The sequence below is a fragment of the Sprattus sprattus genome (assembly GCF_963457725.1).
Source record: "Sprattus sprattus genome assembly, chromosome: 6".
NCBI classification, from domain to species: domain Eukaryota; kingdom Metazoa; phylum Chordata; class Actinopteri; order Clupeiformes; family Clupeidae; genus Sprattus; species Sprattus sprattus.
In genome coordinates, this window is record NC_137925.1 from 18,635,766 (window position 1) to 18,662,673 (window position 26,908).

A 26,908-nucleotide genomic window follows, 5' to 3' on the forward strand; every position below is an offset into this window, starting at 1 on the left:
CCATCCTCCTGACGGAGAGAGCACGCCAGGTGTCCGTTACTCTGCCTCCTCAAGTCCTCTTCATATGTACCTGAAACCTGTGACACAGAGTGGCATAGAGTAAGACAGGTCCACTAAAACTATACCAGTTCTAGTATGTTATAGTTATGGTATATGCGTTATAGTAAGGTGCTCCAAAATGCATCATGCTCTCAAATAAATGTTTCAATCTGGTTGACAATACAAGTGTTTACTCTCACTATGTTTCACTCTTATCATTATTATGTTAACATAATTTTTTGTTTTTCCATTCTGCTTACCCTCAATTCTTAGTTGCGAAATAATCCGATGACGTAGGTACAGACGCCCTGTAGGGACCTCCAGCAGTGATCTTGAGCCATCTTCTTGGCCTCCATCTTTGATGCTGACTGTGTCGGGGAGGGAGTAGATGGTTTGGGAGTCCACGGCTTTCGCTGGTTGTTGTTGTTGTTCCTCGACCCTGGTCTGGGAGGCGATGGTCTGCCTTGGTCGGATTTGGCTTGGTCGGGCTTGGTGGGTTTGGCTGCCTGCGGCCTGGTGGGTCTGTACGGCCTGGTGGCTTCTGGGCGAGTCTGGGTGGGCCGGTAGGGCCTCTTCGGCTGCGAGGAGGTGGTGGCGGCGGCGGTGTCTTCGTCTGGGGATGCTCCGACGAACACCATCCGTGCCTCGTCGGACGCCCGTTTACACATCTGGGGCTTGAAGGTGATTGGGCCCTGGCAGGCGTGCTGCATTTTGCGCAGGTCCCACATGATCTGCGTGAAGTAGTGGCGCGGGTTGTTGTTGTAGGAGCGGCACATCTGCGGCTGGCCACGGTAGTCGCACCAGTACGAGCGGTCTCTGCCCTGGCACGTTATCCTCAGGTTCGTCATGTCGCCCTGGCCCGTCACGTGCATGGCACACCTGTCCTTCTCCTTGGTGACAAAGGTCACCGGGTCATCCCAGACGCTGCGCCGAGGGGCCCCATCCTGGCCCTTTGCAGCCCACAGACAGCAGCCGACGAGGAAGAGGAGAAGTGTGCTGGTGCCGGTCCGCATGCTGACTGGAGCTCTGCTGTGGAAGTCTTCACTGAACCAGAGAGAGAGAGAGAGAGAGAGAGAGAGAGAGAAGGAGGGAGGCTTCGGACTGTACTGAGCTTCAGGCTCTCTGCACCGGTATTTATGTGCTCCTCAGACAAAGGGAGCATTTAGGTTAAAAAAAGAGTAAGAAAGAGAGAGAGAGTGATGAGAGTGAGTGAGAAAGAGAGAGAGAATGAGGGAGGGGAAGGAGGGGGAGGGATATTGCCGGGGGTGTGTGTGTTTGGGGGGGGGGGGGGGGGGGGGGGGGGGGGGGGGGGGGGGGGCAGAGGTAGTGCGGTTCTCTTCCAAGGAACATAAGAGAAGAATCCCTCCCTTTCTGAGTGCCTCCATACCTCCTTACCCCCCTCTCCTCCTTTCCTTCCCACCCCCACAGTGGCAGTCTGTGGACTATCAATGAGATGTGAGAACACATATGAAACCAATTGGAGAGGCTGAGGAGGGGGTGGTGCCAAAGGGCATCCATACCCTTCCCTTACCCACGCCCTCTCTATTTTAAGACAGTCTGTTATATAATTTCCCTCAAACTTGGAAATCTTTTTAAACGTTTTTTTTTATATATATATACTATAGGGATCAATATGAATCGCACTGGAGTGCATGTGGTCACGACTGGAGGAAAACACTTCCCAAAAGGCAGCAAAGTCACTGTGGAGGCCAAGGTTTTGCTTTTACAAACAGTTTTGTTGTTCATCTGCACGTCTCGTGATTTCCGACTCAGCGTAAAAAAAAATGCCCTTGCATTGTGGTACACCAGTGGGCTGTGGCACGCCAGAGTGCCCAGTAATAGAGACGCGAGAGAAGTGGCGGTAGGATGGCATTTATTTTCAGTCATCGTACAGAGAAGAAAATAAAACGTTTAAAGAAGTGGGGAAAATAAGGGCTGGTAAAAAAACAAGTGAAAACACAGGATATATTACTTTGGCCCTCAGTGTGTGGTGTGGCGGCCAGACATAAACAAAATAAATATCATTGCATGTTTTTGTAAGGCAGGAATGGATCTTTAAAGTGGAAAATCACAGATGGCCTTCTTCCTCTGGTAAACTACTCATTTGTTGGGGGCAAGGTGTTGGTTTATGGTGCCCCCAACAAACATTCCAGAGATGCACTGTCCCAATTGTTGTTCTTCCCACCCCCCTGCTGAAACTCTTATCTCAAACCTCTCTCTCTGTTTCGCTCTCCTGCTTTTCCATGCCAGTCTGAGTGGTAAAGTGGTCTCAGTCCTACAGCTGCATAGATTAGTCTTTACATGGATTTCAGAGACATGAGAATTCTGGTCTCTGTGAGTCGTAGGGGGCACACCCCATCTTTGGGTAAGACTCCCCTCCATTTGTCTGTTAATGTGTGATTCTCATCACAGGAAAACCACTATCCATGTGGGTAATTAATAAACCAGATGTAGGACGAAATGGTTAAGACAGTCAAAGAACTTGGAGCTTTCTGTAAACAGAACTCCGGCACTATGTGCGTAACCATCTTCTCAAGCAGCCAGGTATGCTCATATTCTCTGTGTGTTGGGATGTTTCGTATGTTTTTTTTAAATTTGTAACTTTAGATTATTCATCTTATACCCGTTGAATATGTAACTGTACCTGATAAAATAAGTTCTTAAACTCTGACCCTCTATGGCCTCAGGTAGAATTTCTTAACTAGAGAAGTATTCTTAGGTAACAGTCTTTCCGCGATGGCTGGCTAGGAGAAGTTTTATACCCAAAGTGGCACAAATGTAGGACTTTGAGGTTACTGGCTAACTCAACTGGACTAGACATGCTACAGCGACACGGAAACCAATAGGGAAGCTCGGTTCATTGTACCTTTATTTTAAGTGCGCACATGCGATTGGGAATGTGTTTTAACGTCTACAAAATCGCTATATGAAGACAATTGACTTTTGACGTTGATGGATGAAGTTACCTTGTCGCAACAACTCTTAGTTTACAAATGGCCACCACCACCAAGATTTGGGTAACTTTCTGCTCAATTTGTAGACAATGATCTGTCTTTTGTCTTACTGAGGGTTGCCAATATACACTGTGACAGCCGAATTCACGTGTATAAGAAAAGAGACCCTCTCAAAAAGTCATCTTACAGACTACAAATAAGTCTATGTTTGTAGGCTGAGTGCCTCAATATTGTTTCTTTTTACAAGTGCATATTAAAATTTTGCCTGTGGCACCCACTACGGCGGTACATATTTCACTGAAGGAAAAATACTAATTTACTGGGGAAAGAACTAATTTTGAACCATTTGAGTGCAGATTGGCACACCACAATGTTGGCAATACTGCTCTGTTTTCTTCTCATTGTGGAGTGCTATTTAAACCTCACCGCCCAACTGCGCCCCCCTCAAAAAAATGTCACCATCCGCCACTGGTTGTGCATAAGTCACATAACCACAGAATGCCCCAATGATTATGAGGTGGTGTGTGTGTATGTGTGAGATAAGGTTTAATTGCCATGTACCACTTATGTCTTCATTTTTCCGAGCAATCAACCCCCGCCAGGAAGCAAGATCTCCTTTCACTGATGTGAGACGTCTAATGTAAACATCTGCATAGACTGCGAAATCATCTCTCTCTCACCTCCCTCATCTCCCTTTGTGCATCTAAATGCCTCACAACACAGGAAAGAGCAACACCAAAACAGTGTGCTTGGGTAGCTTTCTCTAGTTATTGTGTTATATGGGATTCTGTGAAGTTTCAGTCAAAAGTTCACACAAAAAAATGAATGAATTTTATGTTTTTATTAACAGTTATTAGGAAGTCGTTGTGGATTGTTTCGATACGTTGGAGGTTTATCGGAATTGATTAATGTCAATGTCTCCAGCTGCCAGTTCAAATTCATTTGATAAAGGTCTCCTGATCAGATATGTGTACAGCACAGACAGACATCTAGGGATGTAGAGAAATAGCTTGATAGTTCTGTATAATAATTAGTGTGAAAGCATCAGTTAACTCTGGGATACATCTGGCATGAATCCACACAAGGCTAAAGCTAGGTCTGTTCCTGGGTCAGCCTGGGAGGGAGCAGGCAGCTGCATAAAGCATGCAGGATTATCCCTCTCACATGCAAAGCATCTTAGGGCATGATAATGTGTTTTGTGTTACTTTGCAATATATACGTATACGTCTGACAGGTCTGTCAGATATGCTCATACAATTATGAATTGATAAACATATTGCCTGTGCTTTCAGGAATTACATTGCATTCCCACCATTGAATGTATAATGTATGTCTTTTGGATTGTTTTCCTGATTGGTGCGAATATTTTTGAAAGTTTCCTGATTGGTGAATGTGTTTTGGGAAGTTTCCTGATTGGTACACGCCTTTTGGACTGGTTTCCTAATTTGCTTGTTACCTTTGGCCATTTCAGCTGCCCACCAAAGAGCCCAGGGTGATCTCAAACATATGAACATATACGTAAATGTATGCTCCACTTTTTGTGTCCATAGTATCCATAGGTATGTACTTAATTTGCTTATAGGTAAAATGTACTTCTTATATTATCACATGTTGTTATGGAGGTTAATGTCTATTAACCTAACATTATATTAACATATGTCTTTTCATAGAAGTACATAGTGTAATTTATTACTTACTTAAGTACAGTGCAATAAAGACATCATGAAGTGGGATACTTTTGTATCCCGTGTGATTCGGACCCAGAAAACAAACGTTAAGTCCTTGTGCATGTCCATGAAATTTGTCATTTTATTCACATTTTATACATTACAGTCAGGCGACACGCAAAAGCAAACACCAACTGAGCCTCCACTGAACAACACTAACCAAAGCTGAATGTCACAACAGAGAGTCCCCTGCCCACGGTGGGGAAGTTAGTGCTCTTGAATAAGCGCTCAAAGGTAAAGCGTGAGGAGTTTGCATTTGTCCCTCTCGACTTTTCTCTCTCCCTCTCTCTCTCTTCCTCAGGATGAATGGATTGTGGGCTATAAACAGCAGTGTTGCTAGGTAACATTGTCATGATCCTGAGACAGGCATTGGCACCGAGAGCAGACTTCTGTGTTCATCAAACCTGGCTCTCAAATAGAAATTAAAGTATTTTATAAGGAAGAGAACAGGAGGTTATTTTAACAAGTGAGTGCATATGGGTTTCAATGCATGGGTGAGAACTAACAAATTCTTTTTTTAGCCTTTGGGGGCTTGAACCACCCTTGGTGACGGCCTGAAAGACATCACCTAGAACCACTTCCACATGGGTCTTGCTTCGTTTAAGAAGTACACAAATAACAAAAAGACTGATGTCTGCACTCATGCCATGACTGAGTCAGGCTCATGACAAATATCAAGCAAGCTTTATGGCGGTTGATTGGCTACAGTAATAGAGTTGGTGGGCACAAGCCAACCTGACCTGTTGCATTATGAAGCTTCAAGGTACCTAATAATGTAATGTATATATATATACATTTCATGAAATACATTATATAAAATGTGTGAAATGAGATCTTTTTTTTTCTCTTCTTTTCATTAGAATATAATATTTCAGGACCAGTGTGTTGACAACGTAGGATCAGAAGATGTATATTTACAAATTTTCATAGATACATACACCCCTTTTGATTACTTGATGTATCAATGACTAAGGAAGAGAATGCATTTTATTTTTCTTTAAGAAATGTGGAAAAAAAAGCATATGTTAGGCCTAGCGCTAGCACCTGAGACCTACTGTAGAGGTTTTGGCTTCAAATAGCAGTTCTGCTCTTTAGCTTGAAAACTACAATAGCTCACATTATGTTAATTAATAATGTCCAATATTAGTAATGGGGAGTCAATGGGAATAGTTTGAAACATTAATAATGCTGCTCATAATACTCAAAACAACCTGGAGATGTTATAGCTACAGAATCAATAAAGAATATATTTTCTAGGACATTTCAAGATGAAAAAGAAAATCAGATCATCCTGCAAACACGACTCAGGGAAGGCAAGAACCCATTCACCCTCAGAATGGCTCAACAACAACTCATGTTAGCAGTAGCTTTGTTAACTTTAAGAAATATCAAAAACAATACAATGCAGTGTGTCATGTGTGACTCTTTCCTGACCACTAATGGATGAATCCAAGATGGCTGTCTCTACACGGAAGCTGCATTGATTGCGATGAGAATGATTTCAACAAATTCTGTAGAAACCATCTCCAGGTAACATGTTTCATTATTAAGTCCTGCTGAAATATTGATCGATCCTACTCGGCAAGCGGTTGCCATGGCTGAATACAGACACACACACACGCACACACACACACACACACACACACATACACACACACACACACACGCACACACACGCACACACACACAGACACACACAGACACACAAAATCTCAGTAAACGATCATGAGAATGTTAAGTATAAAGAGCAAGCAGTGTGCTTCAGACATGGCTTTAAAACAAAATAAAAAACAAAAACAAAAAAGTCAGTGGAAGAAACTCAAAACTCCCTAACAAGCCCTACATTTTAAGCCACAGAATCTGAGATACGTCACTGGTGCCCGATCCTTTCTAGGCGCGGCATGGCCTCTCTCTGTGCAGCCCTGGACTATTGTAAACATAGAAACATGCAGTAGAAAGGTCGTTCAGAAGGTCCCACAGCAGGCCTCTTTCTGAAAAAAAAGTCAGCGTTCACCAGTCACATCCTAGTCAACGTGAGAGTGTCACAGTCAGCAGGGGCGGTGAGGACCCTCGGGCACGTCTGTGTGGCAGAGACGGGGCATCCTAATGGCGAAGCGACGAAGACAAAAAACGAAAATGAAAGACGGGTGCGTGTCCATAAGGAGAAAGGAGAGAAGGAGAGGGGGATGAGTCTGACTAGAGTCTGAGACTCTGGCTCCTCCATGAGCTTCTTCTAAGGTGGGAATCCCCATGGAGATGATGGAGACTCGGAGGCTTTGTCTATTCTTATAAGTGGCCATGAGAAGTGAAATAGCTGGAGGAGAGAAAGTGATCACTGAATCAGCATCTTATATACCGTCTGCGTAAAATAATACATATAATAATCACATATGTAGTATTTGCATGTTTACCGATCAGTATGACACAATAAGTACTGTACATTCGATCCGATCTGACCAGAAGATGCAAAAGTATACTTACTGCGAATCCAAAGACTCAATGCCAGTTACTGATTGCACTGTAAACATATAACAGAGAGGGGCAAGCATTAGTTGAGCTACTGAGCATAAAAAAAAATCACACAGACACGGACGCACACACAAACACACACGTAAAGCCTAAAATACAAGATGAAGCGTGACATGAAAAAAGAGACAAAAAGACAACAGACGAAAGGCAAAAGTGGTGAATTACAGGCTGTGAGGACCAGCTCCTCTGAGAACAAAATGGATGTTCCTCTCCAGCACTGATATTTAGAAATACTTAACATCAGCGAACAGTAAGCATGGTCTTCACAGGGATGTGAATAGGCACACAACACACAAAAGTTAACATGTTCAAAAGAACAGAACGGAAAAACAAAAAAAGAAAGAAACACACACAAAAGCTTTTCCACAGGGAAGATGAGCCATGGTTTATCTGTTAGTGGTTATGAAAATAGCGACGAGGAGCAGATGGGTGGACGGACAGAAAGAAGAAGTCAAAAAAGAATGGACATGAACAAGTGTGAGATGAGACCGGTAGCACCAGTCGATAGTACCTTTCCAGAGCTTGGTGACAACAGAAAAAAAAAAAAAAAAAGTAAAAAAAAAAAAAAAGATCCAGCTCCTCTCTTTCACCAGTCAGCGTGTCGGGGGGGTGCCGAGGCTCGTGGGAATCTAGTCATTGTGTCGTAGGCAGGGATGCTGGCGCAGAGAGAGAGGGCATCAGACTCCAGAAAAGGTTATACAAAAGAACCCCTCCAACCCCCCACCCCCACAACAGCCCCTTTTCCACACTGTTCTTTCAGGCTGACAGAGGACCAGGGTGACCACTTTCCCATGCCACATAAGAGCTGCCCTCCAGCACGTGTCCCGTACCAGCAGGGTCTCAACACTGGATGCCTATATGGAGCCTTGGCCGTGTAGGACGGATACCAAAGTACCCCAGTAATGAACTGATATGGAAGCAATAATTTGAAGGTCTAGACTGCGGAATGTGCTGCATGTCTGACATTCCACTGGATTCAGTCATGCTTGTCTCAGCAGAGGGCATGTAATATAAATAGCACGTGGGCTGTTATCTGTGTCTAGGGGTTAAAGCCACCATGGTTTTGCACTGGATAAATTCTGCAGGCATAACTGCTCATGTGTGTCACGCGTGTCACTGTGGTCCCCTGTGGTTGCCAAAGCCTTTTAAACGTAACCTCCTCCCACGGTGGGCTCCAGCCTGTCTTATGCAGGTCCCATTCAAAAGGCATGCGGTTAGAGTCCATACCGTATGAGGTAACGTTACTGTTAGAGACACAGTGCAGCTGCTTCAGCTGTATCCCAAATCACATGCGATCAGACATGCTGCTAACCAAAAAATATTAAAAACAAAACACATACATACAAAAAAAAAAACGACGCAACAATCGAAAAGCAGAGCCCAGACAATTCAGGTGGACTGATTATCCATGATTCAAAGCAAGCATGCGCAGATGTGCAATTCTCCACTTCCTCCTAGCATGCAGGCACCGCGCAGGCAGCATGCAGTTAGTCAGTCGCACCGCACCCTTCCAGCTGCAGCACTCCGGCCCAGCCTCAGAGTCGAGGTTAGGAAGAGTTAGCTCGTCTGGGTGAACTAGTCAGCAAGGTGATCAGTGAGTTAGCGTTAGCTGCACCCAGGGCAGTGCTTGAAGACACAGGTGATACCCAGATGTGTGGAGAAGGGGCCAATTCCTCTCCCAGCATGCACTATGCTTCTCCCACTACATGATTTACCCATGATTTCCACCCACACCCTACTGAAATACTGTGACTTCCCTTATTTCTGCCCTGCCAGCCAAACAAAGATGGAAACAAACAAAACAATCCAAAACAAAACATGCATGCGAGTTATAAGCATGCAATCCAAGGGGATGCAAGAGTGTTTTACCTTCTCATTACAGGGTTTGGGATACCTCGTATGTGCTCACTATGATAACCATTATAACCCATTTCCATACTGAAACAAAATGTTATTTTTGTAAAAAATAAAAAACAAACAAAAAATAAAACACAACAAGCAAATAAAATAGACGGCGGAGGAACAAAAAAAAGGAACTTCACACATATGGCATGCTATCCACCGATTGGTGGGAAAGGATGTTGAGTAACTATTATGGCTAAGCCTTGATACAGAAGTGCTAACATATAGCACAAGTATATAATGTGTACAAAATAGCCATAGTACAAATGTAGTATCTTACAGTGTAACTATACAGAGTAACTGTGATCGATATGTGTGTCTTTAAGGTGTTGATAGTAAACAGCCCTTTGTGTTTGATAAGGGTTTTTAGTTTTTTCTTCTTCAAAAAGACAGCACAGGAAAAAGAAGCCAGAGAAACGCCTCCACCAGAAACGCATTCCAGGGCTACGAGCTCGAACCAACCCAGCACCGCATGAATTCAGCAGTGGCGTTTATGAACAAACCTCCAGTGAGGATACAATTAGATACTTACAAAACAGACAGGAGGGGTTAGGACGGGGAGGGGGGAAGGGGGTTGGGGGGTGGGGATTATAAAGCTTACGTTTTCATGGGTATTGTCTCAAAGCTAAAAAGATACAAAACAGGCAAAGATGTTAACGGTCTGCTGCAAGTCCATTAAAATTGCACCATAAGATTTGTCCACACAGACACCAGTTGGGCAGCGGTCGGCAGACACAGCTTCCCAAGAGCAAGACACTTGGTGACTTGTCTTTCTCAGTATGTTACTGTACGTATATGTGTATGAGAGAGGGTGATTTCATATCATTGAAAAAGGACAAGTTAAGATATAATACTTAAGTTTATATATATTTACATATTTTATTTGTATTTCTATGTATTTTTTTTGTAAAGTGCAAAGTGCCAGACAGAGAGAGATGAAGGGGAAGAGGGGTTGATATGGAAACGGCAGAATGGTTATCACAGAGTAAAATGCCAAGTCCCAGAAACAGAGGAACTGCAGCGAGGAAAAAAAAGAGGAGAAGAGAAGAGAGAAATGAAAACCTGAGGAATGTAGAGCTTTAGAGAAAGAGAGGGGGAGATGGAAAGAGAAAGCGAGGAAAGATGTAGAGATATAAAACCCTACAATTGGATAAAGACAGTCAGTCTGCTTAAATGAACAATAACACATTTGTTTGTTCCTATAAGTATTTCACAAGAGATGGCAAGATGTTCGTTATGGCAAAACATTGTCATACACTCTTTATAGGCTTTTTCTCTGAATGTTTGGAATATTTGAGATATTTTCTAAGCTTTCAAGTTCCCATAAAACCAAAATGAGCGCGACTTACTCATCGTAGACGTCTTCCGTGTCCATCCTGCGGTAGAACTTGGACAGCCTCACAGCCAGTACCACACTGGGCAGCAGGAAGAGGGTGGCACCTCCCAGCCCGAACCAGAAGGTGTTCTAAAACACAATACAACAACAACAACAACAACCACATCAGTGCCAACAACACTTTTGTTTAGGGTAGATAGCAATGTCAAACTTGCATTGTTGTGTGACATGTAAGATATTTCAGGGGCTCAGTGTTAAATATTGATTTAAGACATGACATTTTCCACCAACCCATTCACTCAACAGTCCGAAGCAGTTGCTTCTTAAACTGGTCAGTCTTGAGGCCTGGTGCTAATACTGGCCAGTACCACTAGCTGTAGGGGGAGCTGCAGAGACTGTTCCGTGACCGGTCAATGTGTTCCGTGACCAGTCAGTGCCTCTGGCACCTTGCACTAACTGCTGTGGGCCCCTGTCACAAAGAACAACTAAGTTGGTCTGTTGGAACATCAGAACACTAAATGGTCTATTGGAAGATAAAACACTAAATGCTGTGACAAGACTTTAGAACGGCAATGTAATTTGAATGCAACATGTAATAAAAAACATAGCTAGATGGGAAAAATGTGGAAATAAAATATTGACTAAACATCTTTGGTAAAAATCTATTTTATGTGTTACCTTTATGAAGTAGGCTAGACTAAATCAGCTAGCCTATCACAAAACCTACTTAGGCTTCCATTGCAGCATGTTTGGCTTTCTGGTAGTTACTGGCAAGGATACGTTAGCCTGTCTGCTAGCTCAAATGCTGAAGTGCTTAAATGAAGATATGCACGGGTCTGTTTGGCCTGACTAAGTTAATGCACCATACAGTAGAAACAACAATCACTGTTGGTGTAGACACAAATGGTTGCCTGGCACTTTTCATAAAACAACTAAGTTTGTCTGTTGAAACAGTTTCAAAATACTTAATGCATTAATGCAACATATATTTAAAAGCACAGACACTACATACCACTGTTTAAAAGGGGGGAGTAAAAGATTGCGCAGGAGTCAGGCTTTTCTTTGGATCTAGGAAAAAAAGCTAATTACATCCTGATAATGCTTGCCTGAACAACAGGGACAGACCTGCTCTATGTTTCTATGGAAAGTACCAATGTCCCCGTCTGGTAAATTACCAGCTTCAAGAGCTCCTCCTGAAATGATCACTGTTAGCTATTAGTTGATGACAGCACTGAACGGTCACAGAACAGACTTTGGAGCGGCCTCAAGATTGACCAGCTTGAGCTACAACCCCCAACCTCTGAAAATGTGAAGTCCAAGATGACTTGTTACACAAGACACAAGTCCCAGGTAAATACAGCTGACTGTCCCTCGTCCTTATAACACCTATTCTCCCATTTGTGTTGGCCAATTTCAGCAGCCCATACATCCATCTTTACCTTCCCTCAGTGAGCTGGTTATGCAATCTAGTCCATTCCCCTATTTGGCTTTGACAAGCTATATGTGTGTGATGGGCGAGGAAAGCAAAACGTTCAGACTGTTCCCCACGAGGGAAGCTGTCTGGGCGAAGCCTCACACAGGCACGGATCCTGACACAGCAAGGGGGAAGAGAGAGTCTCCGTGTTCCTTCATTCATCCCCCTGCCGCCGCAGGCAGTGTACAGCCGCGCAGCAGGCCTCAGCAGGAACTCCACCCAGCATTAAAAACCACAGCTGTTTTCACAGCTTTACACTGATCAGCTTTCCCTTTCTGGCAGCTATAGGCACACCTCTCCCGCTATCCTGCTGAGCAAACACAGAGCTCTCTAACGCACCTCCGACGGGACCTGTACGTGGGCTCATACCCCACTGCAGCACCTCTTGCACTTCACAGCGTACTTTTATGATGTTTTTATCAAAAGCAACTTCAAATACAGTGAAGTTCATCTGTCTTTGGGTATCTGTCATATACTTGGCAGTTTGTTTTTTGCAATTTGTAGCACTGTTTTATGCCTAACTTTGAGTGTTAACAGTATCACACGATATTTCAAATATCCATGTTTTAGCACTTCAGCCATACAGCTGTTGGATGCACTGGAAGTTAGTATGTTGTGTTGCGTTGACTGTTATTGTTTCTGTCCTGTTATACCTCTCTTAGGCAAATTAATTACAATGTTTGTTGCAACGGCTAACTAATGAACTAACTAACTGACTGACTGGTTGGTCAACCTCAGGTTAATCTCAAAGTCTTCAGGATCTCTCTTCGTGGGGTTAAATAGGAGTCAGCATATAAATCCTGCCCCCCACCTATCCTTATCCCTGAACCCCTACATTAACAATCTAACAGGGGGCCTTAACAAGCCCTCGGGGTCCAGGGCTCCAGACACTTTCTGGTTAAACCCACTGACTCCCCCGGGGTCCTTCCTTGGCCAGGGGGCTGGGCCAGGCTACCGGGGGTTAATTGCTCCCCCTTCGTTAAGGGAGTGCGATGCTTCCTGCCATTAGAGGGTGTGTGTAATGAGTGCTCTGACATACACACTTACACACACACACACCTATCGCACTAACACAAACATGAATACACACACACACACACACACGAACACTCACACACAGACACACGCACAGACACACGCACACACACGAACACTCACACACAGACACACACACTCACACACAGACACACCCACAGACACACACACACACACACACACAAACACACACACACACACACAAACACTCACACACAGACACTCACACAGACACACGCGCACACACACACACACACACACACACACACACACACACACACACACACACACACACACACACACACACACACACACACACACAGGCCTTATGTAAGCCTGTTTTCATTTGACCTCCCACCGCTGAACACTTGAGCTGCATTAAAGAATCAGCCCAATCATCCAACAGATTCCAGAACCAGAGGAAGTGGACCATTGACGGTGTGGAGAAAAGTAGGGGGGAGTTTCTTTCTTTTCTTTTTCGGTTGGGGGTGTTGTAGATAAGAACACACAGGACCTCATTTACACATGGCCCCCCCCGACACCCCCACATCCCTCCCCATTTCCCCAACATCCAGGGTATTAACCTCCTCTTCCTCCACTGTGTCTGGAATGGATTGTGCTGCTAAGTTTTGACATAAATCAGCCCATAGTGGTTTTGGGAGCCCCTCTGCCCACATACACCCTCACCCACACACACACACACCCACACCCCCACACACACACACACACACACACACCCACACACACCGCACACACACACACACACACACACACACACACACACACACACACACACAGGACTCCAGGGAACTCTGACAGCTCTGACCACAGCGCACTAGCACTCCTGTCCAACCTCCTGCCCCTGCTGTGAGAATGTGCTGTCCTGTCACTTTTCTGTACTTTTCTTCTATCTTTCTTTCCCCTTCCTTTCTTTCCCCCCAGAACACGGATGTGAACATTCTGTACCAGCTCGTGAACAGCCAAACCGCCCCTCGTCGCCACCACCAACACCACCATAACCACCCCTCTTCCCACTCGCACCAATAACCCCCACCCTAGCCACCCACCCACCCACCAGCCTCCACCTTGCCCATCAGGAACCAACCCCACCCTGGCCCGGGAACCACAGGCAGGGCTGCTGCATTTTGAAAGGGGCCATTATGGTCTCACCATCGAATCAATGAGGAAGCTGCAGGCCACAATCTCCATCGTGTCCACAATGTTGCTGAAGGGCTTGCAAGGGGCCACCTCCAGGGCCAGCTATGTGTGGGGGAGGGGGGGGGGGGGGGGAGAGAGAGAGAGAGAGAGGGAGAGAGAGAGAGAGAGAGAGGAATGAGCAGGATGCCAATCAGAGCCAATTTAACCAGGAGGTACTGGAAATAAGCAGTCCTAGTAACGTTTTAAATTATGTTGATGTGCTGGTTTACGGCTAACAAGGACTTAAAAGGACTTGTTAAGGACTTCTATGTAAGTCGCATGGTTACTATCACACTGCATCCTTGGACAGTTTATTCTAAAGGTATTAACTTGGGTGGTTAAGAGTTACATTGGCTGTAAAAAAAATAATAAGGAGGTTATATGATGGTATACTCACTGAGGACTTAACCCAGTTTATGTACTGCTGGAAATACCCAATTAAGATCTGTTTGTATTTTTCTGTTTCCTGTAAGAACCAAGACACACAGTTTGTTGATCAGGAGGATTCATGTCATTATGTAAATACATCATCAAAACTAAGAACATTTTCTACACAAAGTGGAAGACTCCAGAATGCATTACCTGACTGACCACGGAAGTTGCATTGTAGGAAATAAGATATTGGGCCGCCTCAATGGTACTCAAGACAGAAGAAACTTTGTTCTAAAGAGATCAAAGGATTACACAACATCATGCTATGCCTCCTTATGTACATCAAGTCTAGCTGTAGTTGTAACACAATAAAACAATAATATCATGATAGGACACCTTAAGGACTAGGATATGCACTGACTAAAACACCAAGACACCTCACATATCCTCATACACAGATATGCTTTTAAATCAATCACATTGCGCTGTGGTGGAAACTCAACTTTCACAATGATGAAAAGCTTAAACAAATAAAGTCAGTAAAATGTCCAGTCAGGAAGTACTGTGGAGCTAGCCTATGACACATGAGAATGTCACAGCTCTGTCCCATTTTAACAACCCAGTGCAGTTACTCCATCAGGGGGCCTGTGGTGGGCCTATAAAGGTGCAGTTACTCCACCAGGCCTACAGAGGAGCTCCACTTACAGGCAGTTCTCTGGAGGTCGTCTGCAGCATGCGAATGCTCTGGCTCAGCGTGGTCTGGAAGAGGAGAAGAGAAACATTACCGACGGGTGACACAGGCACAGACACGCCCATCACACAAAGAAAACAAGACACCGGTGCATTTAAATGCTCCACTATGCAGCATAGTGACTGCCTTGTGATGAAGTGTGATGTGGTGGAACAGCACTTTGCTAAATACAAACAGCTGGAAACGTTGCCTCAACCTCTTCCTCCTTGACATCCAGTTCACCCAGGTTGTTAAAGATGAACACTACATGGAGTTAATTAGGCTTTACAGTCAAGCACTTAAAGATGGATACTGCCATGCTAGTGCACCATAGCTCCTGAAGGGCATGTTTTCTTTATATTTTCTCCAATCATGTCTGGCATTAAAAGCAGCAAAAACAAAGGCCACCATTACAAAATGACTCTATTCACCCATGACAGTGAGCTTTGGTGCAGTACATGAAGTTGAAACAAACACTTGACCTCTGAACCGGAAGCACAATCCACAGTAGGTGTTATGCAGTTGTATGTCTTAAGTGAATACAAATGTTTTTTATAATCATTTTGTATAATGATACATTTCTACATGCATTCTGTCTTGAACACAAAACCCACTGTTGATTCATGCTTTCTTGAAGGTGCAGAGACAAAGCAAACAGCTTTGAGATGAATTTAGAAAACCACAAAAAAAAAGAGAATGTACTTTTTGTAAAAATTTAAATATGAAATCCCCAATGACAGTTTGTGTTCACAGGAGATGATATATGATCGATTATGATTTTTGAAAATGATGACAATCATTAGGGATTCAATCTTTAAATATGTGTTCAATCTAAAAACATAAAGTTCCAAGTGGATATAGCATGTGAAATAATATGCAATTATGTAAATAATATGCAAGTGCTCAGCCTTTATATTGCATGGTTTCATTTTAAGTGGACTCACAAGAAAAACAACATATTTTTAACTTGCACCGTGCAAGTAAAAATATATACAATGGTCACATATAAAACCTTTTGAACCAGACACTGGAATTCATGGTTCTCTGAATGGTATGGAACATTAACAGCTTGTACACAGGACAAAAGAAAACCAAAGATGGACGTAAGCTTACCCTCGCTCTAACATATTTCTGGGAAGCCATTATTTGGGAGAAATCAAGAACACGGTCACATAAGAAAGAACTCAGAAGAAAGATTTTACAGAATAAGCCAATACTATGCTACTATGTGTGCAGTTACTTTAAATATGTAAAATCCTTATGTGTGATGTGTATGTTTCTGCCTTGTTCTCTCTCTGTTGTGGTGTGTCATGCTGTGTTGTATGCTCATATTATTCAGAATTAGTTATGGTGTATACATTTGAATTTACTGTTGGTGATTTGCATAATTTTTTTCTTCCTGTCACCAGCACATACTGTGTGTGTGTGTGTGTGTATATATTCTGTGTGTTCTATGTGTTTGATGGCTTTTAATTAGCTGAATCACAACAGTGAAAATTATGATTTAAGAGTCCCAATCAATGCTCCACTGCACTGTCACAGACTCAAGCAGCCGATCTCAGAGTAGAAGATTGTGGCTTCTGAGTTAATAGGTGCAATGAGTTCAGTGATTGATTACCAGTGACTGCTCCATGGGGAGGACCTGCTGGGTGTGGATCTGCCGGAGGGTGCTGGCGTAGCCCTTCAGAGATGTCTGCAGGGAACCCTTTGGCTGGGGGGGGGGGGGGGGGGGGGCAGGAACATGGACAGAGAACAGAGTTAGTTCATTTCAGTTTTGCAACTGGGATATTGTTCATAGAGAAGAGTTTTCTTAGACAGTTTGGCCTCCACACTGTTGTTCCTGTATTAAAGACAAGTAATGAGGGCCCAAGAACCTGTTTCCATGATAAAGGATTCTTTGGTTTCCTCGTACATCATGACAGCTCAGCTTTGAAAGATGTAGAAGTGCTATAGAACTTGCAGCAAATATCTATACACTCAGTGCACAGGATAGCTGGAAGCATGTATGCATCATATATCATGCATATGCCACACGTGTGCTAATATGGTTTATCCTCTGATCTGTGTATGTAATCTGTTAGTTCTTTTCTCCTTTTCTACCTCTCTCTGCCTGGCTGGCCCCAAGCAGATGGGGCCCCCCTTGTGAGCTGACGTTCTTCTCAAAGGTTCTTCCTTTTAAAAGGGAGTTTGTCTTTGCCCCAGTCGCCTTCATGCTTGCTCTAGGGCAGGGGTCCCCAACCTTTTTTTGCACCACGGACCGGTTTAATGTAGGGTTTTTTTAACGGACCGGCTTCAAGGTGTCATTTTACACGTCATCCATTCATATTGATGTGAATCATTCAATTGCACCCGTGAGGCAAGCGCGAATTTGATAGAATGAAGCCCGGTCTGCTCACACACAAAAGCTTACATTAACGTTAGGTGGAGTTAATTTGCTGCCAACACCATTGTATTACGAACGTTAAGTGCATGGAAAATACAACTCACCAAAATTCTGAATCAGTGCTTGGTCTCCAAGTGCCGAAGCAGTTTTAAAGGCTTCATTGGTGCTAGCTTGTCGCCACATATTAAACAGAGCGGAATTGGTGCGTGAGAATCACCTGTTGTGATAAACCCGTATTTTAACTATGACTCCCGGTATTGTCTGTTGAAAGAAGCTTTCTTTTTTTGAGGTCGTAGGCTCCTCTTCTGGCTCCCTTAGTTGGCCTTTTCACCTTTGCAAAGAAGCTCTCCAAAGATGTTTGTTTTTTTTACTAATTTTCGCTAGTTTGTGGGCTTATTTTTTGAGTGACGTATCACTTGAACAAGACAAGCGTCTTGACGTGACAAAAGGCACAGGCGAATGTGACGTCTGGGAAAATCCGGTCGTTTTTCAAAATAAAACACCTTTCAGACGCTAATAATTAATACAGCGGAATTGATATAAATTATTTATTCTTTCTGTGCGGCCCGGTAACAAATGCCTCACGGACCGGTACCGGGCCGTGGCCCGGTGGTTGGGCACCACTGCTCTAGGGGGTTCAGGCCAAGAGACCTAGAGACAACTTTAGTTGTTATTGAAATTGAATTGAGTTGAAATGAATACCTGTGATGCATAGTTTACCATTCTAGACCAGGACTGTCCACTAGGGGCAGACTGTAAAGAAGGTGATAATAGCCTGAGAACCAGTGGTATGCATTCATCTCCACAGAAACGGCTACATCAGCATATAGGTGCAGCCTGTAGAGTAGAGGAGCTTTTCATGAACTCCTGGGAAACCTGCCCTGCTTAATAAACCACTGAAGGGAGAGCCTCACCAGCTGGCCAGCAGCATCTGTGCTGATTATTGGATGTAACATGAATCGCTCTCTTTCTTTTAAACACACAATCTTTCTTCCTCTCTCTCTCTCACTCTTTCTCTCTCTCTCCCTCTCTCCCTCTCTCACACATGCACACACACACACACACACACACACACACACACACACACACACACACACACACACACACACACACACACACACACACACACACAGTCTCTCACTCTCTCTCTCTCTCTCTGTCTGTCTGTCTCTCTCTCTCACACACACACACACACACACGCACAGTATCTGACTCTCTCTCTCTCTCTCTCTCTCTCTCTCTGTCGCTCTCTCACACACACACACACACACACACACATAATTCAACTCTCTCTCTATGTCTCTCTCTCTCGCACACACACACACACACACACACACACACACACACACACACACACACACACACACACACACACACACACGTCTCTCACTCTCTCTCCCTGTGGACTGAGGAGGTACAGGTGGACACCAGCTGGACAGACAGACAGACAGACAGACTCTCCGTACAGAATAGAGTGGCTCACTTAAGAAAACGGCTCAATTACAGCCAGCACAAGCCCTCTGGGCCAACTCCCAGTCACTTCAGAACCTTCCAGAATGAATGGAGGGCTTGTGCTGGCCCTGGAGCCCTTGAGGGCAAGGCAAAAATAAAGCAGCCTTTTCCTGAGCCAGCCTCATCTGGAGACCTATAGAGGCTGCAAGTGTGTAGGCACAATGGATGATAAGAAACCCAAGCCTCACATGGAGACCACGCCAAAGTCTACCCCTTTGGATTTTTCTATATGAATGCCCATTAAAAGACAAATTAGAAACTGTGTCTGAAAATGAAAAGACTACCGGCTTATATGCATGGGAGATTATACGTCGTGGGTTGTGGCTTTCTGCATTGGGTTGCTTTTACTGGGGCTGGAGAAGGAACAGAATAGAACATACCAGTTGGTCACTCTGGGCATCCAGCTCCTTGGCAAAGGAGAGCAGGTCCACCAGCGTCACCCTTTTGTTGACCTGGAAGGCCACCAAGAACACAAAGTATGGGACATGCTTCACTGTGCACTCTTTTTGTCTTACGCTGGGAGACAAACACACACTGTTTATGTTTTTCTCTCTCTCAGTCTATAACTGAGTGTCTAAAGATCCACTCGTCTCTCACAAACTCTCTTCCTCCCCGACTCTCAGTCTTCAGTTCCTCATTCATTTAATTTTATTGCACATTTTATTCCACATCAGTTCAATTTGAACAATCAACATTTTCTCAAGGTACTGTTCAGAACACAAGACCTTAACTCCCTCAAGGCAGCACAGTGTTATTGACTCTTTCTCCTATGTGCTGATAAGTCTCACACCTCTTCCAGGTAGGCGGTGTAGTTGATGTCTCCGATGCCAGTCTCTGTGAAGAGGACCAGGTTGTCTTTGCCCTCCGTCTCCAGAAGGTAGATGCCCCGCAGGTCCACCTTCACGCCATCAACCACCCGCGCCATGTCCTCCGTGAACTGGGCAAAATATGGGCACAGTGGAAGGAAACTGATTAGTATTGGAGCGGGTTTGATGCAGCTAGAGGGAAAAGAGCTGACTACTTTCCATCACACTTCATTTTCAGTAGCATAAGGTTTAATGTACTTATCTATGTTGAGTTTTTAAGGGCTGAAATATGCTGTACTTGTCATGTTCTTGCTGTTACTTGTTACAAACCCTAACCCTAACTGTCAAATCATCTTCACTGGTGGTTACATAAGAGGTAGAGTGTACCAACAAATTGCTTCATTTTTAAATGGATAGTCACCAAATGAAATACCCAGGTTATGCCATGCACACAAGCCCACTGGTATTTTAAGCAATGAGTCAATCTATTGATCTAGAAAATTCCAGACAGCTGGGTCTCTGATATTACAAAGAGAGGCAGCCTGTCCAGATGTTTCATTGAGCACGCCAGCAACTTTTGCATGCTAAACATAACAACCTTCCTATGTATGGCCTGACAGGCACCACCATATATGTCCTCCTTATGTTCTCCCTCTGCTCTGTGGACCTCCTGCTCACACAGTGACAATGGAAACCTTCCCCTGTTTACATCGAGTAGGAGGATGTTACACAACCTGAAGCACACGTCTTTGCCATGTGCTCTCAGCACAGGCCCCAGGCGACCAGTACAGGACACTGTTGCCCAGGGAGACAACATCATTTACATTGAGCACCCTTCACATTCTTATTCAGGACGAGAGCTTCCTGGGCAACTGCATTCACTGCCACAAAGCCCACATTATGTGCCCCTGATGGAGGTAGTTGAACTCCCATAGCATGGCACTTCAGTGAAGTGTTTCTGAAGTACTCCGCTATGTCAAGACCATGCAAGATCTCTTTTCACAGCCAGGTAAGCTACTACAGCAAAGCGTTTCCCATGATGCATCACTCTCCTCATCATCCATATAAATGCACACATACAGACTAAGACAACTCAACTGCTGAACTGAACGTACAGCTCTGCTAACTAGGGGCTCATTTGCATGTGTCTCGCAGTGGGTAGCCCCCCCCCATTGATATCCCCTGATCCAGAAGAAGGCTTGTAAGCCGGCCAGCTGGCTCCCAAGGAGCAGGCGAGACGCTGAAGCGATGGGGAGCCAGGGCAGCGTGTTTGTTCCTGCCGTTAGATAAGGCTGGCGCTCGCTCAAGAAGCGGCCAGCAGGGCTGAGGGTCGAGGTCAGACTGAGGGTTAAATAGAGATGCTGCCTGGCTGCGCTGAGGCTGGAGCTCATATGTCTTCACTCTGTTACTGAGGATGATAGCCCGCTAGGAAATACTCCAGAGCAGTGTGCCGATTGAGAATGTTATAGTTAGAGTTAGAGTATGTCTTAAGATTGAGACGTCTTTTGGCACTGTTCACACATGGCACTCGGAGGATTTCACAGTTAGCTTCTCGAAATTCAACTTTTGTCTCCCACATATCTTAACCAATGCACAAGCAACACCAGTGATTCTGTCTCCTGTCTCCTCTTTTACTCAGTGTTATGTGTGTGTGGGGTACAGGAGGCCTTACCACACTGGTGTTGAGGAACGCAGAGACGTTGAAGATCTTATCCAGGTGTAGAGCAGAGTAGATCCCTCTGTTCTCTTTGCAATTACTGAGAGAGAGAGAGAGCGAGAGAGAGAGAGAGAAAGAGAGGGAGGGAGAATAGGGGAGAAAGAGAGGGGTTATGAAGGAGAGGTGTTAGGTATATGAGAGAAGAGAGTGACGGATGCTGGAATACTGAGAACTAAGGAGTATAGAGGAAATGATGGCGCTAAAGAAGGCGTCCATACATTGAACAGCCCAAGTACAGTGTGTTCCTGTGCAGACACTTCCATCCTCACTACTGCCCCCTTGTGGTGCATAGTAACTTAATACAGTACAGCTGCCTTTACAATCCTTCAACACAGTAGACCACCAACTACGCATCTATGTTTGTGTATCAACGAGCCAAATGATATTCTGTTGGTACTTAATGGCAATAATTGTGTGCCATTGTATTATTCTAATAGTTCAAATCTGATGTACTTTAGCACCATAGGCAGCATGTAATGATCTGACTGTTCACCTGTAAAAGCTCTCCACCGTGAGGTCCATCTCGGGGTCGTTGTACAGGTAGCCAGGGATGAAGTTCTTCCAGGCAGGCATGATGAGGTGAGGGGTGTCCAACACCTGTGAAGCACGAGACCCGTCATGGATTAAAAACGACTAAAAAAACACATCCGCCATCCCTACAAACACATCCCTGTAGTCAGTGCATAAGATAGAGAAACATTCTACATTTTATAAGAGATAAAGAGATTCCTAGTGCATATATAGTTTAGTAGACATATCTGAGTCAATACAAAACTATGCATGGCTTCTCTATAACTATCAGAGCCATGCATCATACGTTGAGTGTAACTGTGTGACTGCATATAATTGTTAGGGCTTCAGATGTGACCCCTGGCCAGTGACGTGTGTGTGTGTGTGTGTGTGTGTGTGTGTGTGTGTGTGTGTGTGTGTGCTTGCCTTGAACAGCTGTTTGGTGTGGAAGGGCTCACACACCAGCTTCTCCACGTTTCCGCCTACTATGAAGCTGGCGCCCACCATAGCCATCAGCAGCCAGGAGAAGATGAAGCTAAAGCCAACGCCACTGGGGAAAACACACACACACACACACACACACACACACACACACACACACACACAGCTTTTACCATCACAATCAAATGTGACAGGCAAATGTTTATGTTTAAAAAACATTTCTGTAAAAGATGGGGGTGTTTCACACCAACATCAGCACCATTAGCAACAGGCATTGTCTCTATCCACACATGTACCTACTCATGTTGGCATTGTCTCTATCCACACATGTACCTACTCATGTTGGCATTGTCTCCATCCACACGTGTAACTACTCATGTTGGCATTGTCTCTATCCACACATGTACCTACTCATGTTGGCATTGTCTCTATCCACACATGTACCTACTCATGTTGGCATTGTCTCTATCCACACATGTACCTACTCATGTTGGCATTGTCTCCATCCACACGTGTACCTACTCATGTTGGCATTGTCTCCATCCACACGTGTAACTACTCATGTTGGCATTGTCTCCATCCACACGTGTAACTACTCATGTTGGCATTGTCTCCATCCACACGTGTAACTACTCATGTTGGCATTGTCTCCATCCACACGTGTAACTACTCATGTTGCTAGTATGACATACAGGCTCATGCCATCAGGCCTACACTATATGAGCTGTACTGTAAAGACTTCTAAAAAGTGTTAAAACACGTATGACATCCAAGTAGTGTTAAAACACGCTGACTCACGCCATGAGCAGGTTGCCTCCGGTGTTGGAGATGCAGCCGCGGGTGGTGGGTGTGGCGTGGCGGTCGAAGCCCAGGATGCCACAGAGCATGCCCAGCAGGTTGAAGGCCAGCACCATCACCACCATACAGCACAGCGTGATGCAGGCCACCCACCTGAACAAAGGGCGCAGAGTCACTCATACAACTCACTTTGAACGAATAACAACTTATGAAAGGAAGTCACCGCGCTTTGTACTGCACCGTCTTTGGGGGGGTAAAAGTATCAAATGAAGTGTAGTTTAATATATAGAATAATGAATAGATAATATTTTAATATATTGAATAATGAATAGATAGTAATTTAATATATTGAATAATGAATAGATATTCATTTAATATATTGAATAATTGCTAAAGCCTTACTGTACCATTTCAGTTAAACATATAGAAGGTCTGGGGAAGGTACCTGTAGAAGTCATAGCGGTCTATCACAGGGTAAATGTCCTCAATCCTGGAGTGGGAGTGACTGATGAAGATGGTGAAGTTGGTCAGGGAGTTATGCACGGGGAACAGCTTCGAGAAGCCAGTGATGTTCACGCCAATGCCGTCCAGCATGTCTCTTACACCTGCAGAGTGTGTGAGAGTGTGTGTATGAGTGAGGGAGTGCGAGAGAGAAAGAGAAAAAGAGAGAGAGAGAGAGAGAGAGACCATTGGACAGAGAGAGGGAGGGAGAATATTAATAAAATATTTAAACACCCAAAAGGGCAAGTGCCATTAATCTAACCATCACAACTACAACCATTCAGAGCTACTCCTTTATAATGTGTACTGTAAGTGCTTATGACAGCAAACTCTGCCACTCACCTTCAACCACATTCCTAGTCTGATTCATCACCATCGCTGGAGTATCATTAAAAGATGTGTACCCCTACGGGAAAAAAAGAGAAAGCAGGAAGCACCAAATCATTTTAAAAATGAATGAAATGGAAAAAAAAGAGAAAAATTGAAGGCATGTCACGAGAGTCCGAAGGGCAAAGGAGGGGCCCACATAGACTAAAAAGAAAGAGTTCAAAGTTCAAAAGGGGGAGCCCCACATGGACTGACCTTCTGAATGATGCCACTGAGGTCCGTCTTCAGGGCCTCATTAACCTTCTCCAGCTGAGGGGTAACGTCAGGCAACTGGAGCAAAGAACAGGAGACACAGGACTCACTCAGTAACACAGTGGACAAGTCCCACATGACTACACACAAACCTCAGTATCACACAAAACTCAAGACACACAGACACAGACACAGACACAGACACAGACACAGACACAGACACACACACACACACACACACACACACACACACACACACACACACACACACACACACACACACAGACACAGACACACACACACACACACACAGGAAGAGAGGGGAGGATTCACAGAGAAAGGGCCATAAAGATAGAAACCATAAGGGACATTTATAAGGTGCAGTATGAGTTGACCACACAATTAGACAACACCTGCTGTTTTTGTATCATGGTTGTGGGCGTGAGAAGGAGGAAGAGTGTGAGAGAGAGACAGAATGGTTGTGTGTGTGTGTGTGTGTGTGTGAGAGAGAGAGACAAAATGTTTGTGTATGTGTATGTGTGTGAAGGAGAGAGAGAGAGAGGGAGAGTGTGAGAGAGAGACAGAATGTTTGTGTGAATGTGTGCGTGAGAGAGAGAGAGAGAGAGAAAATGTTTGTATATGTGTATGTGTGTGTGAGAGAGAGAGAGCGCGCTGCGAGAGAGTGTGACAAAGAGACAGAATGTGTGTGCGCGAGAGAGTGAGAGAGAGAGTGAAAGAGTGAAAGAGAGGGGGAGAATTAAAAGAGAGAGTTTTTAAACCCCGCGCTGTGCCAGCGTACCACAGAGTAGTTGGCTCCTTGGTGCAGCTGGCTGAGGGAGCTGAGCACGCGGCTGCAGACCTTGGCTGCGGGGGAGCCGGGGACTGCGCAGACGGGGTCGTCCAGGGAGCTGTTGAGGCCGGAGCGCACCAGGCTCAGGTTGAAGCGCAGCTTCCCCGCGCCCTCCTGCAGCACCTCCAGGGTCATACTCACGTTCTCCAGCGCCTCCTTGGTCTCATGCATGGCTGAGGGGAGGGGACAAGGGGAGTGAGTGTGTAGGCAAACACGTGCACACACACACATGCATACACACACACACATGCATACACACACACACATGCATACGCACACACACACACACACACGCACACACACACACACACACACACAAACACACACACACACACACACATACTCTCAAAAAAAACAAGACAAAACTAAATCACACACCTGACAACCCCAATTTTCCAAACACACACACACATGCACTACATACACAATTCCAATACACAGATGAATACACACCACACCTACAAAGCTGAAAAACAGCTTGTACAAGGTGTACAGGCATACACCCAGGGGAAGATACACTTGCACATAGCATAACACCAAACACAAGGGCACACGCGCTCATCTGCACATCTTTACAATTGCTTTGACTCTAACCAACCACTTACCTATACTAACATGGCAAAGATACAAACACACAGGAGACCATTTATCAGGCACCACCCCATATAACTCATAACAGGGGGAGGACCAATCAGATTAATGGTAGTTCTCTCAGTGTGTGTGCGATGAGACTAAAGACTTCACACTTGACACCTGTTGGTCAAGAGATGGGAGACCAGGGATGTGTGGGACAACCAGGGAGCAGACGCAAAGGAGACTGTTGATTGGATCAGGAGTCAGGAGTGAAACAGAAGAACCAATTGGGAACCAATCACATGACAGTCCAGGCACAGGGGGAGGGTCACATGGGGGGGGGGGGGGGTCACATCCAATCAGAGAGCAGAAGGCTCTTTACCTTTCAAGGCCCTCTCCACTTTGACTTTTGGGGCCAAAAAGCGACAAAGACAAGATGAAAGAAAGTGAGGAGGCAGGTAGACTTCAGGGGCTTGAGATAATGTAATCATGAGCTTAATTCATGCCAGCTATACGGCCATGCTAACTGCGCTAACACCATGTTACAAACGTATTTAAGCTAGGCAACCCATTTCAGGAGTATGGGCATTGCTTGTGTCTGTGAATGTTGAACAGTGTAGTATAATTTCCAGCCTTCACCATCATTCAAACTGAAAGAGAACATTCTTCTGCACATCCAGGTTAAGGGGTAGAGCGCTCAGACGTACATGAGGTGCTTCGCATCGTTCAGACAGAGCTATGAAGAGGGCGATCACACTTCAACGGCATTTCAAAGAATGCACTCCCTAATGCCTAAGTGTTCCTTTCTCAAGTGCACAGATAAGGACGTTATCAGCGCTCCATTCTTTCAGGGGAAGATTCTCAAAAGAAGTAGAGACGAGCGATAAAGAGAAACAAAAGAGACGGAGGAGGAGACGACGCGCCGCGAGATAAAGGAGAGAAA

The 26,908-nt window shown here is 44.8% G+C and overlaps 2 protein-coding genes across 2 annotated transcripts in view; both read right to left on the reverse strand.

Annotated features, from left to right (window-relative positions):
- Window positions 1–308: 308 nt before the first annotated feature.
- Window positions 309–1,052, reverse strand: fgfbp2a (fibroblast growth factor binding protein 2a; the record flags this gene model as incomplete). Its single annotated transcript, XM_080841280.1, has 1 exon — window positions 309–1,052. The coding sequence occupies one exon, from the start codon at window positions 1,050–1,052 to the stop codon at window positions 309–311; it is 744 nt and encodes a 247-aa protein (XP_080697406.1).
- A 6,783-nt stretch (window positions 1,053–7,835) lies between these two features.
- Window positions 7,836–26,908, reverse strand: part of prom1a (prominin 1a) — a gene marked incomplete at both ends in the record, with an annotated part of 60,993 nt that continues 41,920 nt past the window's right edge. Inside the window, 20 exons of the mRNA XM_080840884.1 lie at window positions 7,836–7,905; window positions 9,119–9,187; window positions 9,753–9,776; window positions 10,501–10,616; window positions 14,167–14,256; window positions 14,591–14,659; window positions 14,776–14,856; window positions 15,271–15,324; window positions 16,914–17,006; window positions 19,571–19,642; window positions 19,981–20,127; window positions 21,669–21,753; window positions 22,207–22,310; window positions 22,650–22,773; window positions 23,463–23,615; window positions 23,908–24,067; window positions 24,306–24,369; window positions 24,546–24,620; window positions 25,342–25,565; window positions 26,348–26,371. Coding sequence (XP_080697010.1) covers window positions 7,836–7,905; window positions 9,119–9,187; window positions 9,753–9,776; window positions 10,501–10,616; window positions 14,167–14,256; window positions 14,591–14,659; window positions 14,776–14,856; window positions 15,271–15,324; window positions 16,914–17,006; window positions 19,571–19,642; window positions 19,981–20,127; window positions 21,669–21,753; window positions 22,207–22,310; window positions 22,650–22,773; window positions 23,463–23,615; window positions 23,908–24,067; window positions 24,306–24,369; window positions 24,546–24,620; window positions 25,342–25,565; window positions 26,348–26,371 — 1,898 coding nt within the window. The remainder of the gene's footprint in view (window positions 7,906–9,118; window positions 9,188–9,752; window positions 9,777–10,500; window positions 10,617–14,166; window positions 14,257–14,590; window positions 14,660–14,775; window positions 14,857–15,270; window positions 15,325–16,913; window positions 17,007–19,570; window positions 19,643–19,980; window positions 20,128–21,668; window positions 21,754–22,206; window positions 22,311–22,649; window positions 22,774–23,462; window positions 23,616–23,907; window positions 24,068–24,305; window positions 24,370–24,545; window positions 24,621–25,341; window positions 25,566–26,347; window positions 26,372–26,908) is intronic.